Genomic DNA, 17926 nt, shown 5'->3' on the forward strand with positions numbered 1-17926 from the left:
GTGAGGTTTTAGGAGCTGCACAAATAAAATAACCATACAACTCTAACCTTCAGATACAAACATAGCTAGGGGAATGGGTCAAGTTTGAGCAACGTGATATGGTGTCATCAAGTAGGATGGCCACTTTCCAACAAGTCAAAAAGGTATTCATTGCAGCCTTCATTGGAGGTGGGAGGGGAAAAAAAACTTCACAAGACCCGAACAGAGCCCGTTATCCTAATTGAAGCACTCTGGGATGAACCTGGATCACTGACTGTTCATCTGGCCTGATCACTTCCAAAATACCCTCCACCCCCCAAAATGGTTCTTAAGCCACAACACGATTTAAAACTTCATGCATTTTCCTGCATGATGGTAAAAAAAAAAAAAAAAAAAAAAAAAACTCATGGCTTTTTGTCCTCCTTGCCTGTGTGAAGGGGAAGGAGGGAGAAGAGATCCAGTGCTGTGCCAAGCTGCATCTCTTCTCCCTTCTCTTCCTCTTGACACACGGACCCAGGCAGCAGTAGCAGCCACTGGCTCCTGCTGCTGTCAAATGCAGTGAGGAGAAAGCGGGCGCGAGGCTAAGCTCTGCTCCTTAGACACCACTGCGGAGCGGGAATAAACGGTGCCCGCCCATAGCAGGTGGCTTGTTATGGGGGCACACAAGAGGAGCCAAGATTGCCAGCAGGGTACCCCAGGACGACAGATTTGGGGCCGATCTGTGCAAAACCACTGCACAGAGCAGGAGTGTATAACATGATTTTTTTTTTTTTTTAAATTACAAAGTTACCTTTAGCAGCACCAACTTGAATGTAAACGCATTTTTAGGGTGTTCCCCCCTCCCCCAAAGTATTTTTCTACTGGGGAGATTTCCCCTCTAACTGTCCTACAGCCAAAGAGGAAGTGAGGAAATCCCTGGATGTCACCAGAACTAGTGGAAGATTTCCAGACCATTACTTCTGCTCTGGGAACAAACCAAATTTTGGTGTTTTTTCACTTTTGGTGAGAATGGCAAACAAGACCAATAGAGAAGGTGAATCTCCCTAGCAAGGGCACAGGCAGCAATAGAACCATGACGTGTTCTAATCCCTCTCCACGTTTTCCAAAACTATACTTTATGGTGGACATTAACCCACTGATTTAGCGGTGCTCCAAAAAAGAAAAAAAAAAAATTAGAAATGTTCAGTAAATACTATTAGATCAAACATGCCATTGCTGTCTTCTGCAGAGTTTTCAGTTATTCTGCCCAATAGTGCAATGTACATTCAAAACATGCCTCTGGTGAACTGTCAGTTGCCAGTGTGTTTACAGATGCGATTTCAATCAATCTTTCCAGAACTTGAATGGCTGGTGACGTGCAGCATCATGGCAACTGCAGAGCTAACTGGAGGCTAAAGCTGGCACTGTCCTCTAGATAGGAGGGTTTAGTTCTGCTTCAAGATGGCTGCATTTAAAATACATGGAACTTGAGTAAAAATTGACATTCGTGTTTTAACCCCTTCCCACCTGACACAAGGCATCCCTTTAAAAAGTTCTGAAAGCCGGGGGACAGGAAGGATCAATGATCATGCGACCACCGATTGGCTGTCACATGATCGGGAGCAAATTCTGTTATCCATTATCAGGGATCGAGAGTTGTCTGACAGCTCGGTCTCTGTGGTGGGAGAGCAGAGCGAGCACGCTCTCAGCACAGAAAGCATTGGCGGTCCAGTGACGTATATGTGCAACATGAGGGTGTTTAAAAACCCATCCATTTGTCACCGCAGGGCCACAATAGGTTAAGCAACCTGAAGGCCTGTTCACACGGTCCCCTTACGCAAGATCAGGGGTGTCGAAACTATGGCCCTCCAGTTCAGGAACTACCATTCCCATTATGCCTAGTCATGTCTGTGAATGTCAGTTCTACAGTGCCTCATGGGATGTGTCGTCCACCAACAGCTGGAGGGCCGTAGTTTGAAGATCCCTGTGCAAGATGAATGAAAATACGTTACAACTATGGGGTGTTAAAGAAACAGATTTTTATTAATCAAGCTTCACAACATGCAATCAAAAATCACATCAAGTTCAATCTGCATTTAAGGTAAATTATTGTATATTTGTATTTATGCAATACTACATAGTCTGAAATTAAAAACTTTACTGAACAAAAGCAAAAAACAAAAACAAAAGATCACTACATCATGCCATATGAACTAAAAAGATTGTTAGGTATACACACTTCTTTTCCCATGTGCTGAGCTTCAGCCTGCCCTAAAAATGTGCACATTTCAACATTCATTCACAACTGTAAGCACTTTCAATGCTATTGTTATCCTTTGGCCCTCCCGCCAAACACCCAAATTTTGCAGTCTTGCAGCAGCAGCAAGAGGGGGTAAGAGAAGAAATTCCCTTCTCTGTCATGTTGATTCAATGCAGCTCTGCCTGCTGACATCCTACTCTACATAAAAGTGTAAAACCTCCAACAGCATTCTGACCCTCCAAGCTCTGCATGCTTGGTTTCAGATCTCAAAAATATTGCAGATGGTAAAAAACAAAACAAAAACAAAAAAAAAAAAAAAAAAGGACAACCTCCAGAGTTCTTGTATGTAAAGTAATCCTTTAAAATGCATACAGGATAGGGCTCACCGCTCAAGTCCAGCTACATGCTGTAACGCTATTGCCAAAAAGATAGCATTTAGGTTGCCGGAAATTGAATTTTGAACTGTGGAGCTTAAATCTGTATCAAAATTAAAAAAAAAAAAAAAAAAAAAATGTTGCAAATTAGCAATCCTCAGATGTGATGGATACACACCATTTCAGAGCTCCCCCCCCCCCCCCCCCCCCGTGATCCTGTAAATGACACTCCCCATCATTGGCTCGCCTAGTGATCCTGTAAATGACACTCCCCCATCACTGGCTCACCTAGTGATCCTGTAAATGACACTTCCTGTCTTAGGGTGACAGTGTTCACAGTATTGGATCTATAAAGATGATACATGGTCACCCTAGGACTACAGAATAACTCCTTTGCTCTTTTTCAACAGAGGGGGTGAGGAGTTTTCCAGTCTACAGAAAAAAACAGGAACAATGTAACTGAAAGAGTGCAGCACAGGAAGTGATCAGCTCACTGGATTTCTAGCAGGATAAACAGGTATGTTTCTGTACTTCAAACATTTTTCAACAGTATATTAAACAGACCTTACGTGGTCAAAAAAAAAATTATGGTATATAAAAAGCTAAATTTGTATCAAATGACATCGGAAAGCTTACTCAGTACTTAGGACCAATGCAATTTGCACCGACAACACTGAAGTATATAAACTCTTCATTCAGAGTTGATATAAAAAAGGGATTTCCTAAAACAAAACATCTCAAAAAAAAAAAAATCTACATAAAAACGCAAGTAATTTTACCGTTAATTACGGCCTCTCAGAGCCTGAAGTCAGCTCCCATTTATCAAACTGAAAAGGAATTTCTTCCTAACCGGGGCAACTGTATGGAACATCCCCGAAGTGTCAACTTCTGATCTGATTCGCCCACAACCTGGATGAGGTTGTAGTAGGAGAGGTGTCATGTGACTATAGCAATGGCTACAATAAAAGCTGTTCCTACCCCTAACTGCTCTCTTGCTTCATTTTTTTTTTTTTTAAATAAACCAAAGGCCTGATGGAGGGGCATTTAGAAGCCATGAAACGTGTTCCCATGAGAAAATAAACATTTTTAAACTTGTGACAAAGTGTGCGGCACCCCATTTATCTTGGTGATTATAACAGACAGACTTCTCTGTTACTCAGCACACATGGAGACTGAAGTGACTGGAATAAGCAAGCATTTACAAAGGCAGAAGCCGGTAACTAACTAAATCGTTTTTCAATGTATTTAAATTTCACAATTAAAAGCGGTAATAAACCCAAAAATGTCCTAATGCAGCTTACCAATCATTAAAATGTGGTGGCCTCATTACTCAAAATATGGTCCTCTTGGTCAAATCGGCATGTGAAAATCTAGACCTCTCCTCTGGTTAGTTCCTACGACTTCCTCCACCTTTTCTTCCACAGCTGGCCACTCGATTATCTCCAGCCCTAGTTTCTCCTCCTTGGTCAACCACCCTTTCTATCCTTCCATTCATAAGAGGAACAGATAACCCAGTAACCACTATTATGGTCTCCACAAAACTAAGCATACCTTTGTCTATTTGAACAACTGCTTACACAGTTTTAGAAACATTGAAGAAAGACATGCTTTTATCTGCACTGCTTGGAGACCCTGCCATGGGGCTGCTTTATTTCTACCATATTGTTTTTTGTCACAATTTCAAACTTTTTTAGCTGTCCCCCAATTACCACAACTTTTTGATACCCTATGTTTTGGGTTTGCCTTCATAGTTATATAAATCTGTTACATCACTACACACCTTTGTAAAACTCAATAAAATTCATGTAAAAAAAAAATAAAAATGAGGCACCCCTGAAGATCATTCTACCAGATCTGGTCTTCAGCTTTCATGTAGATATAGCTGAAGTGCGCTCAGCTAACACAATTTTAACTAGTAACCTAATGACTATTGTAAGCATACAGTATAAAGCCAAAAACATCCGGGCACCCCTTCTTGTGAAGGGAATTGACCTATGGTCACTTCATGCCAACAAAGGCTTTCAGAATGGCCTATTTGGAAAAGCTCAGCAACTTTTGATATGGTGCCACCATATAGGATAACACCTTTTAATGCCCCTTTTTTTAAGGGAGGCAGGAGGGAAAATGCTGTTAAATGAACTGGAAACTCACAGCCAATCGCTTACCTTAACCATGCTAATCTTGTGAAAGGGAGCAAATCCTGACATCTAAACAGAACACAAGGGGCGCCAGCTAAATGCAGCATTAATGGGTTTATTACAATTAAAAAGCCAAATACAAAACAAACAAAATCAAAGGGCTTATCTACAGCCATGCCACATTGAATGGAAGCCATCCACCGTAAAAGCAGCTGGTGACAGGGTACAGCGCGTGGTCAGTGAGGTGACCAAGACCAATGATCCAGGAAGCGAGCAGAGCCACTGTGGAACAAAGGGCAGGATGTGACATCACATCTGGGACGGACTGGTTGCTCACTATATTGAGGCTGCACTTAGCTGGCCGCCCTCTTGTGTTCCATTTTGCAATTATAGGAGATGGGTCTATGTCTCAGATGAAGCTGCCTACTGAAGTACAAAACCCTTCCTACGGGATTTTTGTGAAAACCTTATGAACATTTTACGAACTACATAGGCTACACAAAAGTGTATCTTCATATTTATCTAAGGGGGGGTAGAGGCCAATTTATGTGGATGGTGCATTAGCATTTGTTTGGGCCACAATTTCATTTGTTGTTTCCAACATCTAAAAAACGAAAGTAGGAACTGCTATAGCAGCAAAGGGATGGACAATTTTAGCTCTGGTTTTTGGAATGAGAAGCTTCAAAAGGAAGGAGCCCGGTTATTTTTGGCCAAATAGTGTATAAACGCTCTGCGATTGGATTGAAATTACTTGTTTAATGAACGTTTACTATGAATGCACATCACAGTAATAAGAGATAGGCTAAACCAAATCTGCTACTTCAACATATGGTCTTGCTCAAATAGTCTTTGATTTTTGTGTTGAAGATATCCAGCTCCACGCCAGCAATGCCATTACCGGTTTTCTTCCTGTACGAGGTGAACCTCTGCTCAATTCCTTCGTGCGTAATCACCCCGAAGCCGCACTCTTCCGCGATCCTTGAGACCATACTGTTGAACTTCAATCTCGTCTTATCCATAGGGGTCATCGTCCACGACAACCTGGGGAGGACTTCTGACCACACAAACTTTATGTCCGGGTACTGCTTAGAGAGCTGAGAAAAGTCGTTTCTCGCAGAGTTAACCAGCTTGAAACAGCTTAAATGCTCCAGATCATTGCCCCCCATGTGAATGATTATCACGCTTGGCATTCCTAATATGGCCATTGTCTGACTAAGCTCAGATAGCAAATCGCGCCACTGCAGAATAGCCTTGCCCATCCAGCAAACGGTATAGTTTTTCTCTTCAAATCCGAGGTCCTTGCCAAAAGAGCAAGCCTTGGCTCTCTGAGCAGCCCAGGTTATGACAGAGTTCCCGACGATCCAAATCTGCTTAGCTTCTGTAATGAAGAATTAGATAAGTTTACTGTGTACTTACTAAAACCAGAGAAATGAATATATATTTTTGCGATGTTGGGCAGATTATTATGTTTTTTTAACCTTATTTGGGCAAATACGAAAAGTAACATTTAAAATTTTAATTTACAGCATGCATATTCGGCAGGTGTCAAGCAAGCGGGTAAGGAGGGCCTTATCTCAGCAACTTTTAAGGCTGAACTGTGAAACTGACCTGAGCAGCAGAGAGATCAGACTGCGGAGTGAAAGAACTCCTCACTAACATGGGGTAGCCTGCCTTACAGTTTATAATATACATATATATAAAAAATGCATTGCCTTTCTTGCTAGGTCAGCTTGTCCGTGCTCCAATTTTCCTTCCTCCACCTGCAAAGGCAACTCAAAACCACCTTACTTTGCCTTCAGGAACTAGAGGAAAACTCACCACTTCAGAGAAGTCCGCCCCACCACAACCTAACAAAACTGACTTTTTCCATGAACACAACCTTTCACTTGTCTCAAAATATCACCCAAATTCTTCACTCCACTCAAGACTGCCTACCTTATCACCTCCCCCCCATGTCCAAACTACAGGACTTCTTCAGAGCCTCTTATCTTTTGAGGCTGCCTACCCAAATTTGTCTGGCTATCCTATATATTGCCTGGCTTAATGCAGAAAATCAAAACTCAATTTCTTAATGGAAGCTTATCTCACCTCTACACAACAAATACAATTTTACTTACTCCAACGCCAACAGATGCCCACCCCCCTTTAATGTTGCAAGGTCCCACAAGCAGAAACCCCCTAACCTTCATCCCCAGACAGCTGCTCATCCCGTTAATGTTGTAACCTCCTAACCCTCCTCTTGCCTTTATTCATATTTTAACTATACTGCCTTATATCGAGAGGCATTTTGCAAACTGTAAACACTATATAAATCCTGTACAACAGGGGTCGCCAGATGCAGCCTTATGCTTACTTTTATCTAGCCCTTGGGGCACCATTTCATCTGAGGATATGGCCCTTGGGGCATAATTCCCCCCCAACCCCAATGAAGGAGTACAATTCCTCTTAATGACACCAATGATGGTAAGCAATTCCTCCTAATGACACCAAGGATAGGGCACAATTCATCTCGCTGACACCAAGGATAGGGCACAATTCATCTCGCTGACACCAAAGATGGGACATTGTTCTCCCCCCCCCCCCCCCCCCCCCCCCATTGATGTTGGGGCCTTTTCTACTCCCATTGGCCACAGTCCAGCCCCAAAAAAGTCTAAAAGTACAGTAAACTGGCCCTAGGCTTAGAAAGATTGGAGACCCCTGCTGAACAACATTGCCCCCCTAGAAATGTAATTTCCTGCTTGTGTGATTGGTTTACTGACTTTCCCAGAAGTCTGCCATAAGATACAAGTCAGACTTTGGGCATCCCTTGTAAAAGGAAATTCAGTTTTGGTGATTTCAGGGCTTTTTTTTCCCCTCAAACAATAGGCGTTGGAACATAACCACAACCCCCAAAACCCCTCCACCCACACACACCCTCCAAATCACATCAAATGTTGGGTGTGGTCAAATTTCACAAACAGTAGGAGGGTCTTAAAGGGGCATTAAATACCAGGATTGTATTACATACAGAGTGCAGAGTTCAGGGGGGTTACACACCAAGTGCAGAGATGTCACCCAAGGGTCTGAGCCAGAGGTGGTGGAACGGAGTTCCATCAAGTGCCCCCTGAAAAAAAGCCCTGGGTGAGATACCCTCAAAGGGAAATACCGTTTAAAAGGGATGCAGACCCTGCCACTTTCTCCATTAGAGCTCTACAGGTGCAGCAGCTGAAAACTATAAAATAAATTTCATGAAAAGATTCCCACTGCACATATTTCTTCAGAATAGCAAAAGGTAGGAAACTGCAACAGTTTGTTAAAATCCTTGCAATGAACATAGATGACCTAGAAGGGAATTTTTTTTGCTTAAAAAGGGGTTGTAAACCCTCATGTTTTTTCACCTTAATGTCACTGACCAGCCCCCCAGTTTTACTCACCTGAGCCCAATCGTTCCCACGCTGGAGACGCGCGAACCTTCTGGGGTCTCGGCTCGAGTGGGTAGATTGATAGCAGCGCAGCCATTGCCCCCCCCCGTTAATTAAATCCAATGACGCGTGGGCGGGGCCGATTCCGGCATTCTGTGTCTATGGATGCAAATGCTGGACCGGAAACGCGCCCGCACGGTAACCCCCAGGGAGAGCGCTTTTCGTAGGGGGTTTTCCGGTGCAGGGAGGAGCCGCGAGCGCTGTTGGGGAACCCCAGAAGAGGTCGAGGATCGGGGCCACCCTGTGCAAAACGAACTGCACAGTGGAGAAAAGTATATGTTAAAAATAAAAAAAAAAAAGTTTACAACCCCTTTAACAAAAAAGGAGAGGTTTTGTTTTCAGCTGACGTTAAATATTTTTTGGAATGCAATGTGTATTCTTTCTTCAATCTGTATACCCATTGTGTATATTTCTCCCATATCTGTGCATTAATACTGCATGAAACAACTGTTGCCAGGGAGGGACCAGTCACTGCTGCTCCCTTCTTAGTGCAGGGCGACCGCTCTGGCCTCCGCCTACTCTTGCAATTTCCTGCAGGAAGCCTGTAGTGGGATGGAGCCTGCAGGGTCCCTCCGACAGCTCTGCTCTCAGCAGAGACTTTGTACAGTACAGCACTAACGCCACTAACTCTACAAGGTAAAATCTGGGTATGCAAAGGCAATTCAGTGCCTTTACACAGTGAATTTATAGGCTTTGAGGTTGAGTATAACTGAACACTTTTTTTTTTGCGCCTGGATTTCAGCTTTAATGCAAAAGTAAAATTCATCTTAACTATAGGAAACACAAAATATTTAACACTTGGAGAATCCATACCATTTCATCACAAGTAAAAGCCTAGCCAAGTCAGAAGCCTGTAGGGCATACATAAGCACATGCTCCACCTTTGTTTTGGGTTGCAATCTAAAAGTGGATGCACTGGTACCTTCAACATGCTACTTTATTTCATTACCATAATAAAAGATAAAAAAACCCTTTTAAATACTCATCTCCGACTCCAGAGGAATGGCCTCTGAAATGAATTCTGACTGCAGAGCAGCACAACTTCTCACTACACAAATCTGGTCATAGATAGAGCTGTACGATTTTGGCTAAAATGAGAATCATGATTTTTTTTGCTTAGAATAAAGACTGCGATTCTCGCTTTGTAACATCATCTTTCACATTATACAAAAAAATTGGGCTAACTTTACGGTTTAGTTTTTTTTTGTTTTTTTTTTAATTCATTTAAGTGTATTTTTTCAAAATAAATTGCATTTGAAAGATCGCTGCACAAATACGTTGTGACAAAATATTGCAACCACCACCATTTTATTCTCTAGCGTCTCTGCTGAAAAAAAAAAAAATGTTTGCGTGTTCGAGTAATTTGAGCAGAAAATGATTTTTACTTGTAAGCAGCAAATGTCAGAAAAGGTTTGGTCTTTAAATGGTTAAACTTGCTTCATCTACATTGATGAAAGAACAAAAAAGATAGTGTTGTGTGTTAAACCTTGGCTTTTTTTTTTTCCAGCTGTGAGAACTCTGCACTTGTTAGAAAGAATCGTGACATGCTGTTTTGAAGAACGGGAAGGGAAAAAAAAAAAAAGATCGAGATTTCGATTTTTAACAATTAATCGTGCAGCTCTATCTGGTCTCCCTGTACAAGATAAGGGAATTACAAATGTCATCAACACACAAAAAGGAGCCTTTACCAACCGATGAAATGTCTCAAAATGGACCAACACAGACCAGGAGGGTAAAAAAACAAAAAGGTCCAAGAAGGTGACATGGGCACAAAAACACTATTTACTTCCTGACCACTTCAATACCGGACCCTTTCACCCCCTTCCTGCCCAGGACAATTTTGAGCTTTCAGCGCTGTCACACTTTGAATGAAAATTACTCAGCCATGCAACACTCTAAGCATATGAATTTTTTTGGACACAGATGCAGCTCTCTTGGTGGTAATCACAACTAGGTTTCCTATATAAAACACGAGAGAAAGAAAAGAAAAGAAAAAAAAAAAAAAAAAAAAAAAAAAAAAAAACACCCTACACATTTTTAATTTGTTATAAAACTTTGCAATAAACTGTTTTTCTTAATAAATTTAAGCTAAAATGTATTCTGCTCCATTGCTTTAGTAAAAATCACTGAAAAACAATGTATAATGTATGTGAAAGATCCTACAAACTATGGAATACATATTTGAAAATGTATCAGTCCTCATGTACTGACAAGCCTATCATTTTTAGAGGCCCAAAAACGCCAGGATAGTACAAGTTTTTCCCCAATGACCCATTTTTTGGAAAGTAGATAGTCCAAGGTATTTAGTAAGAGGCATGGTGAGTTTGTAATTTGTTACACTTTTTTTGAAAATTAAGAAATGAAATAAAAATTACATTTGCCGCTTTTGGATGAGGGTTCACACATTTATAATTTTTCGGTCACAATGCTTAACATTGCCAAAGACGCTAGTTTTGCCCTACTGAACGAACCAGTGGAAAAGACGTTAATATACTTTACGTTCCTAGCGGCCAAATTTGCCATTGCCACAGCATGAAAAAGACCCGTTATAGACATTGCATTGATGAAACGTAAACTTGCGTGGAAACATGCTGAATGAAAAGATAATGAGCATTCTGCGTGAAAAACAACCCCTTTTCGATAAAATATGGTCCCCCATACATAAGAGTTGTTTACCTAGGCGACCAGAGTTCCCGGATGGATTCACCCTTTCTATTCAGTTTCCTTCTTTCCCTTTCACGTTTGTCATGTGCAAACTTAGGCATCACATTACCGTAGCCCTCTGGCTTCTTTCTCCTCTTTTAACCCAGACACTGCTGGGTATATATTTTTGGGAAGATGGTCCCCCACATGGGACAGTTGTAATGTTTGAGAGTAAGTGCCTTAATTATCGCACAATATGGATAAGAGGCACTATCGCCACCTGTGCCAATTTATAGTGGTTATGTCTGTCTTAGCAATATTGTGCAGCAGCCGTGGTCATGTTATTTCTCACGTGCATAATTCACTAGGTGAGACGGTGTGGATGATCAGTTACTGTCCTCCCTTATACACAAGTTTGTGTTGAGGGGCCTCATGGCAGACCTAACTTGTGTGTGTTATGGTCTTCACTAGTTCCCATTAAGCCTCACATTTATATGTCTCTTGTTACATGCGTGTGAAGATTGTTCGCCGCTCTACCAAAATCTTCTTGGTTTTTCCAGAACTAATAAAAAAAACTATTGAAACTAAATTAAATTAAGTTTTTCAATTCACTTTTCTTTATACGTCACCAGAGCAGTACAGTTTCACCATAATGACTGGTTTGGTGGTGATTAGGAAGACTAACTGGTGACTGTATGTAAAAAAAAATAAAGTCAGAGCAGTGCAGTGTCACCATAATGACACTGCTGCTCTAGGGAGCTGTACTGGATTTTTTCTCTCCACATTAGGATAGGCAATACAGTGGTCAAAACCAATAAGCAATCATTTTTTGTGAACGGCATTTATTCCTATGCCATTGTGTACTACTGTGATTAGCCACAGCCATCATATGGTAAAGGACTGCTGTGATTAGTCCTGTTAGAAAAAAACAGAAAAGAAGGAGGGCGCACCAACCTAGTGCATTACCACTAATAAACTTTAATGCAGCATAAAAACAGCAGAAATACTACTCACAAACGAGCTTGGAAAACCAGCTTTTGAAAAGGGCGCAACAGCGCGGTTTCTGTGAATCGACACACCAGGACCTATTGCCAAGAGGGTCAAACCGGTGCAAACGGCTAACGCGTTTCGGGGGAGCACCCCTTTCTTCAGAGCCTGAGCGTGCCATTGCGGAACCATTGCCCGCTCAGGCTCTGAAGAAAGGGGTGCTCCCCCAAAACGCGTTAGCAGTTTGCACCGGTTTGACCCTCTTGGCAATAGGTCCTGGTGTGTCGATTCACAGAAACAGCGCTGTTGCGCCCTTTTCAAAAGCTGGTTTTCCAAGCTCGTTTGTGAGTAGTATTTCTGCTGTTTTTATGCTGCATTAAAGTTTATTAGTGGTAATGCACTAGGTTGGTGCGCCCTCCTTTTCTGTTTTTTTCTAGCTTGAATACCCATTGTTCAAAGGAGGGCTGCAAGACAGTAGGCATTACCTTTTTAGGCGGTCGCACCACACATTTGGTTCATGGACAACTGAGCGCAGGAGAGTTTTTTTACTGTGTTTGCGTGATTGGTCCTGTACCATGTGATGACTGACCAACCACACAGAGATCACACAATGGCTAAGAATAACCGAGTCATTGTGTACAACTGACGTACAACGACCTTGTGTTCATGAGGCACACGAGTGGGACATCATAGGACAGTGGTGGAGAACCCTGGCACCCCAGATGTTTTGGAACTACATTTCCCATGATGCTTATGCACTCTGCAGTGTAGTTGAGCATCATGGGAAATGTAGTTCCAAAACATCTGGGGTGCCAAGGTTCGCCATCACTGACATAGGACATCCACATGGCTGTAGTACTACAATAGGCTGGTCGGGAAGTGGTTGCAATTCTCTGAAATGAACAAAAACATATCCCTCTATATAGCAGGGGTCTCAAACTGGCGGCCCGCCAGCTGTTGCAAAACTACAGGTCCCATCATGCCTTTGTCTGTGGGAGTCATGATTTTAACTGTCAGCCTTGCAAGGCCTCATGGGACTTGTAGTTTTGCACCAGCTGGAGGGCCGCCAGTTTGAGACCCCTGCTCTATAGTGTGCACTAGTCTCAATCCAAAATCCTTAGTGTGATTTCTGTGTGCTTGCTCCTTCCTTTTACCATCTACATGAGTCCCTGATAGTTTAACTGGACACGAGTGAATCCTGGGAGACAGCCCAGTCTCTTCCCCCGGCACTCAGTAGGTGATCGACAGACTCAACTGTGCATGAGACTGTAGAGGACCGTGTCCATTCCTTCCACTCAGGCCTCAGATTACACTCAGCTCCTTGCTCTGCACTGTTTGGCATCAGAACCCTGCCCCTGCAGCAGAGAGCATGCTGTGTTTATTCTGTACTTTGAAAAGCCATAGAGAAATGAGGACTGAGAATAAACCAGTACAACTTATGTAGGAGGATTGGTTTCATCTCTGTGCATCACCTGAGCCCAGTCATTTTACCTGACATATGTAAGGATTCACAACCAGTTTAAAATGTTTCTTTAGGCAAAAAAAAAAAAAAAAACCTACTGCAACATTCCAATAAAAAATGCACAATGATAATATTCTTAGCTTAAGTGGTTAAATTACCTGATGATCTTGCTTTGCTCCCAATCATCACTGGAGGTCCAGAATAACGCTCTTCAGCCGCTACTGAAATCCCTGATCACCCAAGTGTTGGCCACACCTGGATAGCTGAACCGCTTCATTAAAGCTGAACTCCGGCATAAGCAAATATTGTGTAAATGAACATGTTCATGTGTATTCTTAACTAGAATCCTGGTATACTTTGTGTATTTTTTCCAGATCTCTGCAATAATCCTGTATGAAACCTTGCCTTTGTGCAGAGGTCGTGGCTACTCTCTTCCTTTTTGTAGGGTTGGTCCTGTATTTTAGCTTGTAGTGGGTGGAGTCCCCCCCCCCCCCCCCCGGGTCCCTCCAACAGCAAAGCTCACTGCTATTTTTACAAGGTCATATCTGAGTTTGTAGAGGCAATTGGTGCACAAAGTGGATTTATCTCTTTTCTGGTTACTAAGGAATATTTAAAGTAATGTTTTGTGCCCGGAGTTCAGCTTTAAGTGTGCACTAAGTGTCTGTATAGTGCACTCTTCCTCTAGTGCGCATGCGCTGTTACAGTGTGAGCTCTGACAACAGCCAAGTGCTGACTTGCAAATACAGCTAACCCCTCCCCCCCCTCACTTTTATTATCCTGACATCAGAGCAGGGGGAAATATCTGCCCGTCAGGGAAGAGACATACACTGAGGGGTTAGGGCAGATATATGACTACAAATACGAAGGAAAAAATAAAGTACTTCTGGTTATTTTAAATAAAAACTAGGTAATAGGCAAACATTGAGGTCCCATTTGGCTTGTTTTTAAAAGGGTAACTTTGATATACTTTAAGAGCATTAAGTGGTGGCCAAGGCTGCATAAGGTGACAAAGGTTTTTTTTCTTACTAAAGGCAAATCCACTTTGCACTTCAAGTGCAAACTACAAGTGCACTTGGAAGTGCAGTCGCTGTAGATCCGAGGGGGACATGCAAGGAGAATAAAAAAAAACAGCATTTTAGCTCGCACATGATTGGATAATAAAATCAGCAGAGCTTCCCCTCATTTTAGATCTACCCCTAAGATTTACAACGACTGCACTTCCAAGTGCACTTTCAGTGCAATTTCAAGTGCACTTTGCACTTGTAGTGAAAAGTGGCTTTGCCTTTCGTAAAGAACCCCAAAAAAGGGGACTTGGTCAGTGGCAGATTTATTGTAAGCTTGCAAGGTGTTATACCATCCAATAAGGAAGGGGGTTCTTAAACCTGGGGTCCATGGATGGGTTTTTCGGTCGGTCAATGAGGGTCTGATAAATATAAACATTTGCATTCACTGTACAGCCCTCCCCCCTTGTCCCATTCAATGGTTCAGACCCAGTTCCCATCGGCACAATTTAACAGATCATAACGCAGCTTATTGCCGGTGTGTCAAAATGGCCAACTCATTGAAATCTCCAACCAAACATGTCACTTCCGGTGACTCTCCATTATCAGTAAATGGAGATTGACGAGTTGGCTGTTTGACAACACCAGCAGCGTATACACTACGGTACATGACGAGTCGGCTGTTTTGACAGAACAGCGGCTGAGGAGGAAAAAGTTGTTGCCACCTTGCAGGCGGCCATGTTAGTTATTAGCGGGTGGACTAACATCCACTTATATTGTGTACCGTAGTGTATACGCTGCCAGGTGTTGTGTCAAAACAGCAAACTCGTCCAAATCTCCAATTACCGATGGAGAGAGTCACCGGAAGGGACGTAGCTGGAGATTGTCAAGTTGGCTGTTTTGACAGAACACAGGCAATGGGAGCGTCCAAAATCAATGCAACTCCACGCCAATTTCCAAAAGTAGTTCCTGCACTACTTTTGGCAACTTTAATAGACATCTGTGCAGGAACCCGCATTGAGGTCTTTTAAGTCACCCCTGAAGTCAGACTGAAATACAGCTTTGAAATTGTGCGAGTTTAGATGAAGATGCACGATTTCAAAGCCGTGTTCAGTGTGAATGAGTGCTTACTATTGAACGAAATTATAAAATAAAAAAGCACCCTGTCACTGCTTATAGCACAGACCGCTCAGCCTCTCGACTTGTTGTCCCATGTTTAACATTTAAATTTGTATCATCCTTCTCTGCACAGCTGGTATCTTGTGCCACTCCATAAGAGCAAAGACTAATTCTCATTTTCTAGTGGTAGTAGTAATAGAAGAAGTAGTAGTAGATTTGAGCAGAATTAAAAAAAAAAAAAAAAAGTTTTGTTTAATTTGCACAAGAGGATTGTATTTCATTTTTGTAAAGTGGTCTTTCCATGAAAAGGAGTGAGGTTTTTAGTGAAGACAGATTACATTATTCAAACTTTCTGTATGTCATATGTATAAGGCAATCACATTTCAATACAATAAAGTACATATATTCATTGCATGCCAAGTCCAAGAGTTTATGTGACCATTTCTGGGGAGGGGGGTCCATAGCGCTCAGATTCTTAAAGCGATTCAAAAAAAGGTTAAAGTGGAACCTTACTCATTACAATTTGATAAAAAATAAATAATGTTCTTTAGTAAGAAACATACATTGCACATAATGCTACCAAAATTAGTGTGTGCTGTAAATTGCCTCCAGCATAGCTCCAGTTTCCTCATGCTGGAAGCGGCCATTATGCTGAAGCCCAAAGGCCCTGAGCAGCAGTAAATCTTTAGGCCGTCAGCAGATCAGCCTCTTACATTTTCAGCAAAGTGCCTGAAAAACAGAGCAACTGAGCATGTGCTGAGCAGGGTGAGAGAGTATTACTGAATTTTAAACACTATAAGCCTTATTTTTTTTTTTTTTAAGTTTTTCATAGCTATACCTGCAAAAGAGACCAGCACAAAGTGATCTAGCAGGACTTAATTTCCTGACTAAAGCTCCACTTTATATTATATAAAACTGCAATAGGGGCAGGAATGGAATATAAGCAAAAGAAAGTCGGAGGGGATCATCTCCACCCAGGGATCTAATTCTGGCCTCAGACAGTGTAGCGCAGTGCTTCTCAACCTCAGTCTTAAAACCCCCTAACGGGATATGTTTTCCTTTACACAGCTGCTTTAAAGTGGTTGTAAACCCCTTTACACAAAACTTTACATCAATGGAATCTACATAGCACGGGCAGCTTATCACGGTCTGTGAAAGTGCACTCACATTTTTCTTTGCGATGCAAATCGTCTTTTTGTCCTGTGACGTCACCCGCGCTTGCGCACTAGGTAGCCTCATTAACGGCACACATTGTGTGCCGTTTCAGCTTCCTCTGCCTGCCGTTTCATTATCTGACACTCAGAACGGCACAGAGAAAGCCTCGCGATGATAGCTTTGATAGTCATTTACTGTTCTCATTGAGAATGCTCTGTTGCCGTAGTAACGGCAATTGAGATGGAGGCTTGGTTACGACGCATTCGTGCGAGATTTCGGCAGGGATACGAACTAAAGGCGGAAAGGACGTCCGCATCGGCTTCAGCAAACAGGACAAAGAATGGCGCAGACAGGAATACAGATACAGGAGAATCACAAAAAAAAAAAAAAAAAAAAAAAGTACTTCCAACGCTCGTTTAGGACTAATTTATAGATCGCTTGCTTGGCAAGGTAAAAAAAACATTGAAATATTAGAGAAAAAAAAAAAAAAAAGATATTTTGCAGGGTTTACTTCCTCTTTAAAATCAATATCAATGACTTGGTATTGATAGGAGCTATTTTATCTAAAGGAAGCTCCCAAAACATGGCCCATTGGGGGTACTTGAGGAGTGAGGGTGAGAACCACTGGTGTAGAGTAAAGCAACAGTAATATGGAAAGCTCTCAATCTTATACAATGTGACCACCCGATGCTTTCTAGTTCAGCCATATAAAACAAAGTGGAAACCATCAGTGGTTCTAAATGGGAAGTAAATACAGTACTTTGTAGCACCCGGCAATTTATCTTGGGCACCACAGGCGGAGTGATCTCCAACCAGCCATTAGAGAAGCAGAGCGGGTCACGGAATATACGTAAATGTAAACCCCAATAAGGGACTTTCATAACCGACACCACACTATGGGGCACGATTCCTCCCATTGGTCACTAAGGCAGGGGACAATATTTTACCCCACGGACCACCCACTCTGGGCGGTTTTCTCTGTCGTTGACAGCCGTCATTTTTACTTCCACTGACGCCAAGCCATTTTGCTACTCCCACCTACCACCATAGAAAGGGCTTTTTTTTTTGTTTTTCTCCCACTAACCACAGTCTGACCAAAAAGCAAACTGCAGTTTCAGGACCCCCAACCCGTAAGCACAGCATACTGCTCACTTGTGAAAAGATCATCCATAATCAAGGGGGGGGAAAAAAACACAAAAAACAAAAAAATAAAAATAAAACTTACTTGGAACAACGGCAGTCTTCAAGTCCTCCCACATCGAGGCCTGAATGGGCACCTTGTAAGCCTCTGCGCTCAGCTCCTTGTCAATGAGTTTGTTCCCAGGTGACAAGGCCTCTTTCTGCTGATCCTGACACCTGGAAGAAAAG

General features: G+C 42.3%; 1 protein-coding gene across 1 annotated transcript in view; it reads right to left on the reverse strand.

Moving 5' to 3' along the window:
• Positions 1-2809: 2809 nt before the first annotated feature.
• LOC141147949 (uncharacterized) overlaps positions 2810-17926 on the reverse strand; it is a 118380-nt gene continuing 103263 nt past the window's right edge. The window contains exons 19-20 of the mRNA XM_073635108.1: positions 17784-17914; positions 2810-6108 (exon numbers count right to left, since the gene is read on the reverse strand). Coding sequence (XP_073491209.1) covers positions 5552-6108; positions 17784-17914 — 688 coding nt within the window. The 3' untranslated portion in view covers positions 2810-5551. The remainder of the gene's footprint in view (positions 6109-17783; positions 17915-17926) is intronic.

The sequence above is a fragment of the Aquarana catesbeiana genome, linkage group LG06 (genome assembly GCF_042186555.1).
Source record: "Aquarana catesbeiana isolate 2022-GZ linkage group LG06, ASM4218655v1, whole genome shotgun sequence".
Lineage (NCBI taxonomy): Eukaryota > Metazoa > Chordata > Amphibia > Anura > Ranidae > Aquarana > Aquarana catesbeiana.